Source organism: Petromyzon marinus, chromosome 29 (assembly GCF_048934315.1).
Source record: "Petromyzon marinus isolate PM22_M1 ecotype Great Lakes invasive population chromosome 29, UKy_Petmar_22M1.pri1.0, whole genome shotgun sequence".
NCBI classification, from domain to species: Eukaryota; Metazoa; Chordata; class Hyperoartia; order Petromyzontiformes; family Petromyzontidae; genus Petromyzon; species Petromyzon marinus.
Genome location: NC_133695.1, coordinates 7,226,431 through 7,238,913, shown reverse-complemented (window position 1 = coordinate 7,238,913; position 12,483 = coordinate 7,226,431). Strand labels below are relative to the sequence as shown.

At 53.3% G+C, this 12,483-nt stretch overlaps 1 protein-coding gene across 4 annotated transcripts in view; it reads right to left on the bottom strand.

Annotated features, from left to right (window-relative positions):
- Nucleotides 1-320: 320 nt before the first annotated feature.
- The window catches only part of LOC116947258 (transcription factor p65-like), a 35,626-nt gene continuing 23,463 nt past the window's right edge, over nt 321-12,483 (bottom strand). For all 4 annotated transcript variants that reach the window (XM_032962783.2, XM_032962782.2, XM_032962784.2 and 1 more), the window contains exons 2-9: nt 7,435-7,583; nt 6,934-7,082; nt 6,462-6,550; nt 6,142-6,270; nt 5,930-6,034; nt 5,102-5,317; nt 4,374-4,454; nt 321-3,848 (exon numbers count right to left, since the gene is read on the bottom strand). In XM_032962783.2, coding sequence (XP_032818674.2) covers nt 3,214-3,848; nt 4,374-4,454; nt 5,102-5,317; nt 5,930-6,034; nt 6,142-6,270; nt 6,462-6,550; nt 6,934-7,082; nt 7,435-7,527 — 1,497 coding nt within the window. In that variant the 5' untranslated portion in view covers nt 7,528-7,583 and the 3' untranslated portion in view covers nt 321-3,213. The remainder of the gene's footprint in view (nt 3,849-4,373; nt 4,455-5,101; nt 5,318-5,929; nt 6,035-6,141; nt 6,271-6,461; nt 6,551-6,933; nt 7,083-7,434; nt 7,584-12,483) is intronic.

Here is a 12,483-nt window from a genome sequence, read left to right as displayed (position 1 = left end):
CTATGGGGAGGCCCACTACCGACCGGCTCATGTTTATTGGTCGCGGGCGAGAATCGAACTCGGGTTGCCGGGTTCGTAGAGCTGTACGCTATCCACTACACGACCGCTCTAGGTCCTGGGTCTCCCATAGGTTGACTCAGCCTTAAATTAGTACCGTATCTACATTAATTGCGGTGTGTATGCTTTAGAAATGCAGGAGAGAAAGGTGGCCGGGAGTGGTGCTGGGCGCACCCGCCCTCTCGTGTGCCATTCCGGCCTTCACAGGCGCTCACTAACAGCACACGTGGACACGCACACAAAGAGGGCATTTACACGAAACGTCGTATATTGTACATGTTTAATAATGTGTCCAGTGTTTTTGACATTTGTGTTTTTGCACCACTGGCAACGAAGCAGCAGCAGCAGCTCATTTGTATCTGGTCAAAGTTTCATTGACCTTGGGCCAGGTTCAGGATAAGCCCAGTCCGTTCTTGACCCTTCCGGACAAACGTTGCAGGGTAAGTTCCGCGACTGTCGGAGACAATGCAACGACGTATTACGACGTAGAGTTTTAATGCAAATATGACAGTTTTGAGTTGAACAGGGAGAGAGGTCTGTCGCCGTTTAGGTAAACCGGAGTAACGCCTTCCAATCACATCATTAGCTGGCGGCAAGCGTGGAGCGTTTCACAGGCCAGATGTTGCTGACAACACCCAGAACATGTCAAAGCTAGACGAGATTAACTATTGGCACCTTGAAGCAGAGGAGTGGATATGTTGGTTTTTTGTTGCGTTAGTGTATCTTTTCGCACCTCCTACTATCACGGCGCGAATATAATTTCAACAGACATACTGTACACACATAACCACGTACACACGTATTAAATAGTGAATGAGGCCTGCAGACATCTGCGAAGGGATGCGAGCCGAATAACTTAAACATCAAGCGAGTGTCCACCGCGAGGGCACAACAATGAATCAGCTTATAGACAGCGTGGACAGAGACGACCTGAAGCGGGGAGGTGCCCCCCCCCCCGCCTCCTCCTGCCCAATAGCGAGGGTTTCCCAACTTCAACAGCTCACCAGCCCGCACCACGGAATGTCAGACACTCCGAGTTCACCAATCTAGTGCAAATCCGTACGAAACGAGCAGCACAGCCGAGGTCGTCACACGCGGCTCGCGCCTGATGTTTGCAACAAAAAGGCGCGGGCCCTCGCGCGCCGTGCAGGCCGCGCGGAAGACATCCAATCGGGCACTCGCTGCCTCACTGCGCGCCAAGCTAAAAGGCAAAGATCACCCGAATGGAATTTTAACAGACTGTTAGGGGCAAGTGCTGTCAGCGAGCACCTAATAAGGCCGGCGCTGCACAAGCTGGTGGTGGTGGTGTGGCCGGCACCGTGCCCGGACGCCTTCGGCTCCCCAACGATGGTCGCTTACACCGGACGCAGGACATGGGGGGGGGGGTCCGTAGTGCAGTGCGCCAACCACTGTGCCACCACTACCACAACGCACGCACAAGGCATCCGTCTCTCTTAATTCTAATTGGTGCTCTCTACGCCACACGGGGACGAGTTTAGCAATCATCAGTCGCGCGCAGCATACAACGACTTAATTAGCATTTCCGTTCCACAGTTGTCCCTCTCGTTGTTGCCGAGCGGTCGGCCACAGTTACTCAAATTTAATTTGACCACTACCTAAGTTAGACACCAGAGGACTACGCCGTAGCTTTTGAGGAACTGTCGATGGTTTTTGCGCAGTGCGCAAAGGCCGCATTCACTGCGTATTTGTTTGAAATGTACGGGTATGTCCACGGCGTGATGTCACAGCACGCAGGCAGAGAGGCCGAGTGCATCTCCAGGGAGCCGGACGGACGAGAGCTGGAATGGCAGCCGAGAGGAACAACCCTGGACGGCCACAACAAACAACTCCTCATTCGAGACCCAAACATCACAACCTCCTGGATTCGACATTCCTCCTCCTTTAAAGAAGAAGACACCGGTGGTGGAACCATCATCCACATCAGAACATCACCAGCAGGCCGATGCGCACATCTCCTCCATGAATGCAACATTAAAGACGCAGTCGAGCGATTGTGGCCATGCAACCCACGCTATGGACGGTGCAGTAAACCCACTGTGGTCCGCGCTCCTTCAACGGATTTAGGAGGAGATACATTGAAACGACACCACACGAACTCTCTCTCTGCTGAAGTCATCTCGTCACTGCCAGCAGCAGAAAGACCTCGACTTTGGCATCGAGCTCCTAAACCACAACATCGCTGCTGCTGCTGCCATCATCACAATGCAATGATGGAGCCGCAATGTTAACAACAAGACAGTAAATAATCGATTATGGAATCTAATCGCTCCCCGGCCCCAACCAGCCTCATCAGGACAAATAATCGAATCGCGTTGAGCGAGGATTGTTGTCCGTCTACAAGCGAATGCGATAGCGTAGCTACGGTTAAAGTATGTACTGTACACGGTTACCATTTTATGTAGCTTGGCAAATATCCTTGAACGGTCATCTTTCAGAGCCCGATCCCCTTATTTGCCCCTATGTTTTTTTTTACATACATTCAATTATAAAAAAAACCAGTAAAATAATGTCGCCAGAGCGTCACGAGTCTCAGGGCCGCATTCTCAGGAGGGTTCTGCCACACTCGAATGATTGTCCGGTTCTCGCATTAGAAAACCCATCATGGTGCAGCTTGCGAGGGTTTCACCGGAGGAGAGAACGAGGAGGCGCAGCTCCGTAGTCGAGAGCAAAAATGGGGTCCTCCAGCAACCCGCATGCTCGACTGCCATCGTCACCTGGTGTACGGGGGTTGCCACCTCTTGGGGGTGAGGGGGAAGAAGAATATCTCACAGCTCCTCTGCAGGAGGGGAGCGCCGCGTAGATGGAGACGCCATCCTGGCCGAAGTAATCGTGGAGGCACGGCCACAACGCTCCCCCTCCTTCCGCCAGATATTCCACAGCTAGCTGGCGCACAGCGGTGACACGAACGGCGACCTCCGTGACCTGGCCCAGCTGTGTCCACCGTCTCTTCTGAGCTCTTCGCTTCCCCTTGGCCGCCGGACTCATGCCCTTGCGTGGTGCGTCATCGTTCTCACATTATTGATGTTATTACGCAACTGACAAACACCGGGTCGTGCCATTTCCCGGAAAGGCTGACCGAGCTCCCAGGGGACAGGCGGCAACCCGACTACTTAAGCAACAAACTGCAGGCGTCCGCTACAGCTCCATCAGCTGCTCCGGCAAGATGCCGTCGATGTTCATCAGCTCGTTGTAGTTGATGTGTAGACGGCCCTCCTGCAGCTCCCTGAGGACATTGTCAGCCATGTGGTCGTCGTCCGCCGTGAGGGGCAGAACGTCCTCGAGCAGCGCGAGGTCCATCGCGGCGCGAGCGGCCTCCTCCTCCACCGCCACCTCCGTGGACGGCACCAGCATGGCCACGCCGGCGGGAGCCGGGTCGAACGTGAGCCGCAAGGTCGCGAGGTCACCCGCCAGCACGGCGCTCACGGGGCCCGTGTTCTGGGCGAAGATCTCCTCCATCTGTGCCACCTGGTCGTCCGTGAAGGGGGCCTCCGGCGCCTGGGCCGCCTGCAGAATGCGTCCCTGGGACATGGTGACGTTGAGGATGGTGTTGGTGGACGTCACAATGCAGCCCGGGCTGACGTTCAGATCCGGTGGGCTCGGAGTTGAGATCGGGGGGCTCGGGGTGGCCGGGGAGGTGGCGATGACGCTGCCGGCTCTGCGCGGATTCAAGCCTCGCGAGGAACTGAGTCTCTTGGAGTACCGCGTTGCGGGCGTGGAGGGCTTCATGGGAGCGGCGATGGGGGCCGTCGGGGCGGGGGGCCCCGATGCACCTTCATGCAACGACACGACATCCACAGTTCTTACTCTTGCAGTTACATACAAAGATCCACCGTATAGCCTCTATCAGACTGCTGGGGCAAGTGCTGTTAGCGAGCACCTATTAAGGCCGGCATGGCACATGAGGGGGTGGGTGGCCAACACCATGCCCGGCCGCCTTTGTCTCCCTAGTGGCGATGTTTACACACTGCACTAGGTACTAATTTAAGGCTGAGTCAACCTAGGGGAGGCCCAGGACTGGTTCAGGTAGTCGTCACTGGTGTTGGCCATGAGCGGGAATCGAACTTGGGTCGCCGGGTTAGTAGCGCAGCGCGCTAACCGCTACACTACTGCTCTCCACAAGTTATATACACACGCGCACGAACACGCATACACACAAACGTACCCACAAACATACGTGTGTACACACACACACGCATACATACACACAAATGTACACACACGCGTACACAAGAGTGGGTGAGGGGGTACACGGGGGTGAGGGGGTACGCGTGGGTGTGGGGGGTACGCGGTGGTACCTGCGTGCATCGCTCCGGAGTTCACAAACTCTTGCAGCTGGTAAGGCGTCTGTTTTCGTTTGCGCTCAACTCCAAAAGCGTCTGTAGTGGGAAGAACAGAAGCCAATCATTTTCTCTCTTTTTAAAATGTATTAATTAATTCCTTGGGCAACGGATAAGTGTTTATCTTCTTTGGTTCTTTCGGTTAAGTCACGTAGAATGAGAATAAAATAATAAAATAACACAATAAAATTCTCACGACGTTTCGGCCACAACGCAAGCGGCCGTCTTCAGGTGAAAGGTACAGACCTGTCGGGACGACAGAGCTTCAATATTCTCATTCTACGTGACTTTACCGAAAGAACCAAAGAAGATGAATCCTTGCAGTCAGGAAAAGTGTTTGTTTGTACACAACATCAGGCTCGGCTGTTGTGAACCTTCTAGGAAGCGCCGTCGCGAACAGAGAGGGACAGAGAGGGCGCTACCTCGGCGCAGTCCACGCCATGTGGGGCACACAGATCGCACGCGGCGACGAGGTGGGTTGCGACGAGGTGGGTTGTGACGAGGTGGGCGATGGTGAGGGAGGTGGTGGCGAGGTGGGCGATGGTGAGGAAGGTGGTGACGAGGTGGGCGATGGTGAGGGAGGTAGTGATGAGGTGGGTGGTGACGAGGTGGGTGACGAAATGGTCACCGCGCGGATCTAAAATCAACGCGGAAAAAATACAAATGGTGATCGCAGAGTCGCGCACCGTCCAGCTCGGGCTTGTACAGGAAGCTGTGCGGGATGCTCTGCTGCTGATCCGAGGGGCGCCACAGGTGGATGGAGACCTTGACTGGGGCGCAGATGCTCTGGTCGTGGAAGGCTGGCGTCTTGAAGACGATGGCCACCTGCTTGTGGACGTCGCCCGTCGAGAAGATGCCCTCGGCCTGCCAGCCGGCCAGCGAGAAGACCACCCGGATGTCATCTGTGCGGCGATGGCGGGGTCGTGGATGGGAGTGGAGGGGGCCGATGGGGGAGTGGGGGGAGGGGGACAGGGGAGTTGGGGGGAGAAAGAGGGTAAGGGAATGGCTGGAACTGTTTTGAGGTTCGCTGTAGCTGAGCACAGTAGGCCCAAAGCGCCCAGCAACAACCAGCACTGTTGTAATAGATAAGGGGGTGTAAGAACACGTTTGCTGATTTGAGCGAGGTTACCGTTGTAAGAGTCGAGGGGGGGGGGTAAAGAAACGATGATGGAGGAACATTCCGAAGTGGAGCGGTGCATGGGAAGCAAGAAGAGAAGTGAGGTGACCTGCAATGTGGTGAGTGAGTGTGTGGGTGAGTGCGTCAGTGAGTGTGTGGGTGAGTGTGTGACTATGTGGGTGAGTGTGTGACCGAGTGTGTGGGTGAGTGCGTCAGTGAGTGTGTGGATGAGTGCGTGAGTGTGTGGGTGAGTGCGTCAGTGAGTGCGTGGGCGAGTGTGGTCGAACGTAGTATGGGATGAGACGAGACGGGCAGTGTGGTGCAGCAGTCCCCAATGCACTCTTGATCTCCATGCCTCCTCCTCACCACATCTCCTCACCGGGTTCCAATTCCTCACCTTTCTGAACCTTCTCGCAGAACAGCATCACCTCGTCTCCTCCGTGCACGCTGCCGTAAGTTTTGTTCATGCGCGTGATCTTTAGTTGAGACGCGCACGTCGCTTCTACGGGGGGAGTCGAGGGTGAGATGCGGGTACACGTGGGTGAGACGTGGGCGAGACGCGGGTACACGCGGGTGAGACGCAGGGTTAGGTGTGGGTGAGGCCCTCACTCTTGTCGAAGATGATCTCGGAGAGGACCGGGGTCAGAATCTGGTTGCTGGGCAGCAGCTTTGCCTGGAAGCAGAGCCTCACGGCCGTGAGGTCCATCTCCTCGGGACGCACCACCACCCGATCCGACACTGCGGAGGGGGGTGTGCGGGCAGAATGAATGGGAGAATGAGTGGGTGCATGAATTAGTAAAGTGTGTGAAAGAATGAGTGAATGCATGAGTGGATGGGCGAATTCATGAGTGGGTGGTGAATGAATGGGTGGGTGAATTAGTGAATGAATGAGTGGATCAACGAATGAATGAGAGAGTAATGATGATCACCTTTGAAGGGGTTAATTTTTCTGATCTTATCTTCAGCCGAGCGCTGCACCATCGACTTCTTCACGCATTGAATCCCAACGTTGATAAGCCTGGACCGGCACCACATCATCACCATTATCATCATCACCAGCATCATAATCACCATAATTAGTATAATCATAATAACCGTCATTAGCATAATCATCTTTAGCATAATCATCATCAAATACTACCATAATCATTAGAATCATCATCACGTGTGGATAACATTACTGTGCTTGCAGGGATGTTCATGGTGAAGATGATGGTGTTGATCACGGTGGTCATGATATTGATGGTGATGCTGGTAATGTTGATGATGCTTATGATGGTGGTGGTTATGGTGATGACAACGCTGATTGTGGCGATGATGATGTTGGCGTTTGCTGGTGACACTAGTGACGATAATGCTGATGGTGGGGGGATGATGATGATGATGATGATGTTGACTCACTGCACGGTCGAGCGGCCCTGGACCACGAGCTGCTTGAAGATGCCATCTTCGCAATCGCGGCCCACGAGGCTGTAGGGGTGCGGCCGGTGGGGAGCGTCGCGTGTCACCAGGCACACTTGCACCTCGGCCTTGCCCGTCAAGTTCACTAGCTGCCATCAACCACCACCAACATCAGTGTCATCACATCATGATCATTACAAAATCATGCGCACACACGAATAAGTACAAAAACGATGATCGTCATCATCGCAACATCATCACAACATCACGACATCATCATCACTGCAACATCGTCACTTAAGATTGCTTTCCTTCCCCGCACCTCCGATTAGCACGGTTGGCTCCGTACGGTGCGAAAGAAGTTCAACATCACGACAATATCATCACTACAATATCATCTAATGATCCGATGACGCGATGATGATTAGATCGCGTGGCCACCACCTCACTGCCTCACCCTCGTGACAACCCCCAGGCGTGCACACCCCCGCGTGTCCGTACCCGCACGCTGGGGTAGGTTTTGTCGCGGTCCGTAGTGCTGGCCCCGAGCAGGGAGCCCGCGCACGCGCCCTCGGACGGGTAGCGGAACCTCATGCCCCGTGCCTCGGGCTGCTCGACCACCTCCAGGAAGGGGGCGGCAGGGCCGCGACCTGGGGGAGGGTTGTGGAGGGGAGAGGTCGGTGAGATGTGGGGGGGGGCGGGGTTGGGTGGGGACCCCCGCTATCCACGCATGGTTGAGGTTGGGGGGGCACGTACGTCCACGATTCCTCTGAGAGCGCCGTATAGCGTGGAAGCTCTACACGCGATCACAAAGGTACCCCCCGCATATCCTCAACAGTGCTTTGAGGCAAGTGTGGTGGGAGCGAGCAGCAGCAGCGACTCTGTGTCACACTCAACTTATAGGCAGGGCTACATTTCAGCCAGAGCTGTCCTGGGCTGAGCTTCGGAAAATATCCCCCATGGAGATTTGGTAGTACGCACCGTGGACATACAGCCCTTTGTCACTCCACTGCTGGATGCCCCCCCCCCCCATTCCTCTGGATGCACAGACAGGGACTCTGAGATTAATTATATTTGTTGACGCGGGTGAGAAACATTGAGCCTTAAGCATGACCCGCGGGAGGGCCTTGGTAAAAAAAAGTAAGGAAGTTCCAGCAAAAATTAAATCACAACGTTGCACACACTTGAGTGGCGAACTCATTGGAGAACATTGAGACCGTGCACCACCGGGCACTCGGGCGCATCATCGACACTTCAGCGCTCAGTCGCACCAGGCCCCGTTAGCCGCACGCGTTTGGGGGATGTCGCTTAGCGCGGGTCAGAAATTCAACGGCCACGTGGCGCGGGGGAGAGGGTTTGCTAACCACGTGTGCGAGTGAAGTGGGCGGGGGGAGGGAAGAGATATTTAATTGAGGAAGGAAATGTTAAGAGGCTAGCAACACGAGATTACATCTCACCGTCGCCAGATTTCGCTGTGGGTGACATTAGGGAGAAGCGAGAGAAACGTTATGATGAGGTCTGGCCGACCCGCTCGAACTGGGCTCCTGTTAATAAAATAAATAAAAAACTTCATAGCCTCATCGGTTTCCTCCTCCAGTCTAAAATAACGATTCTGAGGCCACGGAGGTAATGATGAGCCGATCTGTCGGAGAAGGCGACAACTCTCGGGAGGACGTCCGCCGATGGGAGACGGAGCGATGTGAAATCGGCTCGCGTGCGGCTGCCTGCTTGCGTGGGATTCTCAGGAAGTAGTAGCTCTTCGGCGACCTGCGGGAGGGAGGGCCTCCTTCATCCAGCGGTGGATTGAACGTTAGTAGCCGTGGTAACGCAGGTGGTTTCCGTGTCTCTCATTCACCATCCCCAGTCACAACACACGTGCCGCCGACCTGCACTGTATATTTTTTTGCCACAGGAAATATGGCCCCAGAAAGCGTAGGTTTCACATGAAGTATTATTAGCAGGGCCCACGTCGCAGTGACCAACGCGGCGATCCCACACAAAAAGCAACGTCAATTCAGATCGAGGTGACTGAATCACAAATAAATATGAATGGGTCGTTTTTGTTTTTATTAAAGCAAATTGCATCTCAAAACGCTTCACATTTTGACCCACTACACCACACACACACACCAACATCCTAAAATCCAAAACATGAACATCATTTTAAAAAAGTGGTTAAGAATAAGTAGACCCACAGATAAGGCGAACGAGGCATGGACGAGGTGGGGCTACGTGAAACAGTAGACGTATACACTGTACATAAACACAGACCAACAGGCTGTTGTGGCAAGTGCTGATCGCACTAATGAAGGCACGGCACACGAGGGGGTGGGTGGCCAGCACCATGCCCGGCCGCCTTTGTCTTCCTCGTGGCGATCTTCACACATCGCACCAGGTACTCATTTGAGGCCGAGTTGACCTAGGGGAAATCCAAGATGTTGGCATGCCTGACCGTGAGTGGGAATCGAACTTGGGTAGCCGGGTTCGTAGCACAGCACGCTAACTGCTGCGCTACATACACAAACACACACACACGTCCAGACGCACACAACAGCTGCGCCACCGCTCCCCACATAAATGCATATCACTACCATCACCATCAGAACTGTCATGGTAAACGCACTGGCTGGACGAAAACGTCCCTAGAACGCTGATATCTCTCGCCATCGTGCGATACGATATAATCCAGTTGCACCTCCGATTAGAACGATTGGCTTGGTACAGTGCCAAATAAGTTGAACATACAAAAGCTTCCAGCATGTGCTGCGAAATGTCGGACATCCTACCGGTTGTACAGGAGGCGGGACAGCCCAAATTAACACATTGTGGGAGAGAGATAAGGCAGCACAATCGCGCCAAATCCAGGACGTTAAAAGTATATTTTTTTATTTGACCAGGTAAGGCCCACTGAACATTACAGCTCTTTTTCAGAAGCGACCTGGCTATTAATAATATAGCTCAACGAAGTGCATTATCACGTGGCAATTTACAGCAGCCAAATATTCTAAACGCATGTTTCTAAATGTGGAGGGCAAAACTGGAGGACCTGGAGAAAAAATCCACGCGACCACGATTATAGACACACGTAAACTACAAATATACAGCAGGCGTCGGGGTCGAACACACGACCTCCTGTATACCAGACGAGGTAGTTAACATCTCGCTTCTGCATTGCCAGTGTTGCACAAGCACAGTCAACAACACCAAAAAACACACTCGAAACATTCCAGGTCAATTCATTTTCCATCATTTAAAACATATTTTGCACGTGCTGTGAAGGACCATTGTCCAAAACGTCGCCTATTATTAATGAATGTGTTGAGTGGTGTTTTTGTGGACATTTTAGGAGCAGAGTCAGACCAGGTGACTCACTTTTCTCTAGGTCAGTGGCCGGCAACCGAAATAATCTTCTTTGGTTCTTTCGGTAAAGTCACGTAGAATGAGAATAAAATAATAAATTGATAAACAGACAGCCTCGTCCCTTCACCTGATGAAGGCCGCTTGTGTTGTGGCCGAAACGTCGTGAGAATTTTATTGTGTTATTTTATTTTATCAATTTATTATTTTATTCTCATTCTACGTGAAAGAACCAAAGCAAATGAATCCTTGCAGTCACGAAAGCTTTAAATCGAAACCGAAATAATGTGTCATTTTTGTTGAATTTGGTAAAAAAAAACAAAAATTCTATATTCCAAAAGCCACAATGCATGTGAATACGAAGCAGTCCTTGAAGAGCCGCGTGCGGCTCCGGACCTGCAGGTTGCCGACCCCTGCCATGTGGCCATGCATTCGTAGGGTACGTGAGAAGATATTGACCGAGTATTGCATTGTAAAAACAAAGGTCATATGCCGTACATACACATCAGCGGGGAATGCATTGCAGGTTTCCCTCGCTATACGCGGGTTCGCTTTGGGCGATGTCGTGGAGATGCGGCTAATCTATTTCTACCAAAAAAAATCGCGTTTGAATCCACTCTCCATGCGGTTATGCGGTCGGCCGTGGAACAACATTGTGTGAACTGTGTGTGTGTGTCCTGTGTGTGTAGCCCGTGTACAATGTGTGCGCTACTCAGCAGGCTTCTGACCTCCTCGCGCGGTTTCGCTTTTTTGCGTCCTTTTGTTTTGAAACGCATCTACTACTCCTACCGCGAAACCAAGCGAGGGTAACCTGTATTCACCCTCTCAGCTTGGGTGACCACACGCGGTCATTGCGCTGTAACGTCCCGTTGGAATGAACGGAAATGAAGCGTTGCAGTGATAACTTAACAAAGAGAAGCCGCGTAATGGCTGGGCAGAGGTCGCGCGGGCATCGTTCGGCGAACATTCGCAGAGACGGCCGCGTAATCCGTTGGAAGGTCACGGATGCCCGGGGACACGCGAACACACCGGTCTCGAGTCGTGTGAACCACAGGGCAGGGGATATTGAAGGCGCTCCGGGATCAATACCGAGGCGACGCGGGCGGTGATTTTGTAAATCTGAACTTTTAGATAAAAAATATGGAAAAGTCGCACGTGAACGTGGCCTCGCGAGCTTGGCAGCGGCGGGCACTGTTGACGTGGAGGCTGTTGTCGAAGAGTGAAAAGTGCGCAAAAGCAGCAGGAAGTTTGAGACGCACGCGGGGAATGAGATTGAGGGACAGAAAGAGGACACGCGCGGGTTTATTACATCATCCAAACTATGAAGCGAGTGGCTGGTCACGAATAACAATAACAATAACCACGGCCACCTCGAAGTGACTGCCAAAGGATGGAACGCGCGACCGCCGTGGAGATGGAACGATGCGAAACCAGCCCGCAAGGGTCGTGAGAGGGCGGTGACGGCATGGGGAGGAGGTATTTCATCCAGCAGTGGATGGGTCATGGCTGACGACATTGACGGTATGCAACTGAGCGCAATGAAAACGTGAAATGGACGCAGAAGGCGACGAGAGTCACAATGGTGGCGCGACTCTCCGAGCCATTCCCTTTCACTTCCTCCAGACTCTCGCCATGCCCTCCCCCACAGCACCGTGGTACCCCCACGACTCCCCCCCAGCTGCAATCCCCTACATCTCCACCCAGCTCTCTCGGGAATCGACGAACTCGGGTCGCCGGGTTCGTAGCGCATCGCGCTAAGCGCTCCACAATCGCTCCCCACAAACACTCTCCACCACCCTACGGAAAACGCCTTTAACCACCACAGCCCGGTGTTGAACCTCGCGTGAGACGAGGGAGCCGGACTTTGATGCCTAAGCAGATGCAGCTGCAGCCATGTCTCCTCCCTCGGATGAATCGCGACTCGAGGATAGAAACCTCGGCGCCCCCCTCCCTCCCAGCTGCACCCCCCCCACGCCACCCTCCTTCGGCCAATGTTGTTCCTCTTAAAGCTGCGCGGGTTTAATTTTTTAAAAACATTCAAAGAGACACTGAATGTACTTCGTAAACCCACTGTACAGGGTAGTCCAAACCGAGTTAGCTCAGCGGGCATTACCTGGTCAAATACAAAGAGTTTAGTTTTAAAAATAAAAGGCGACGTTTCGGGTAATGGCCCCTTCTTCATAGCACATAAAC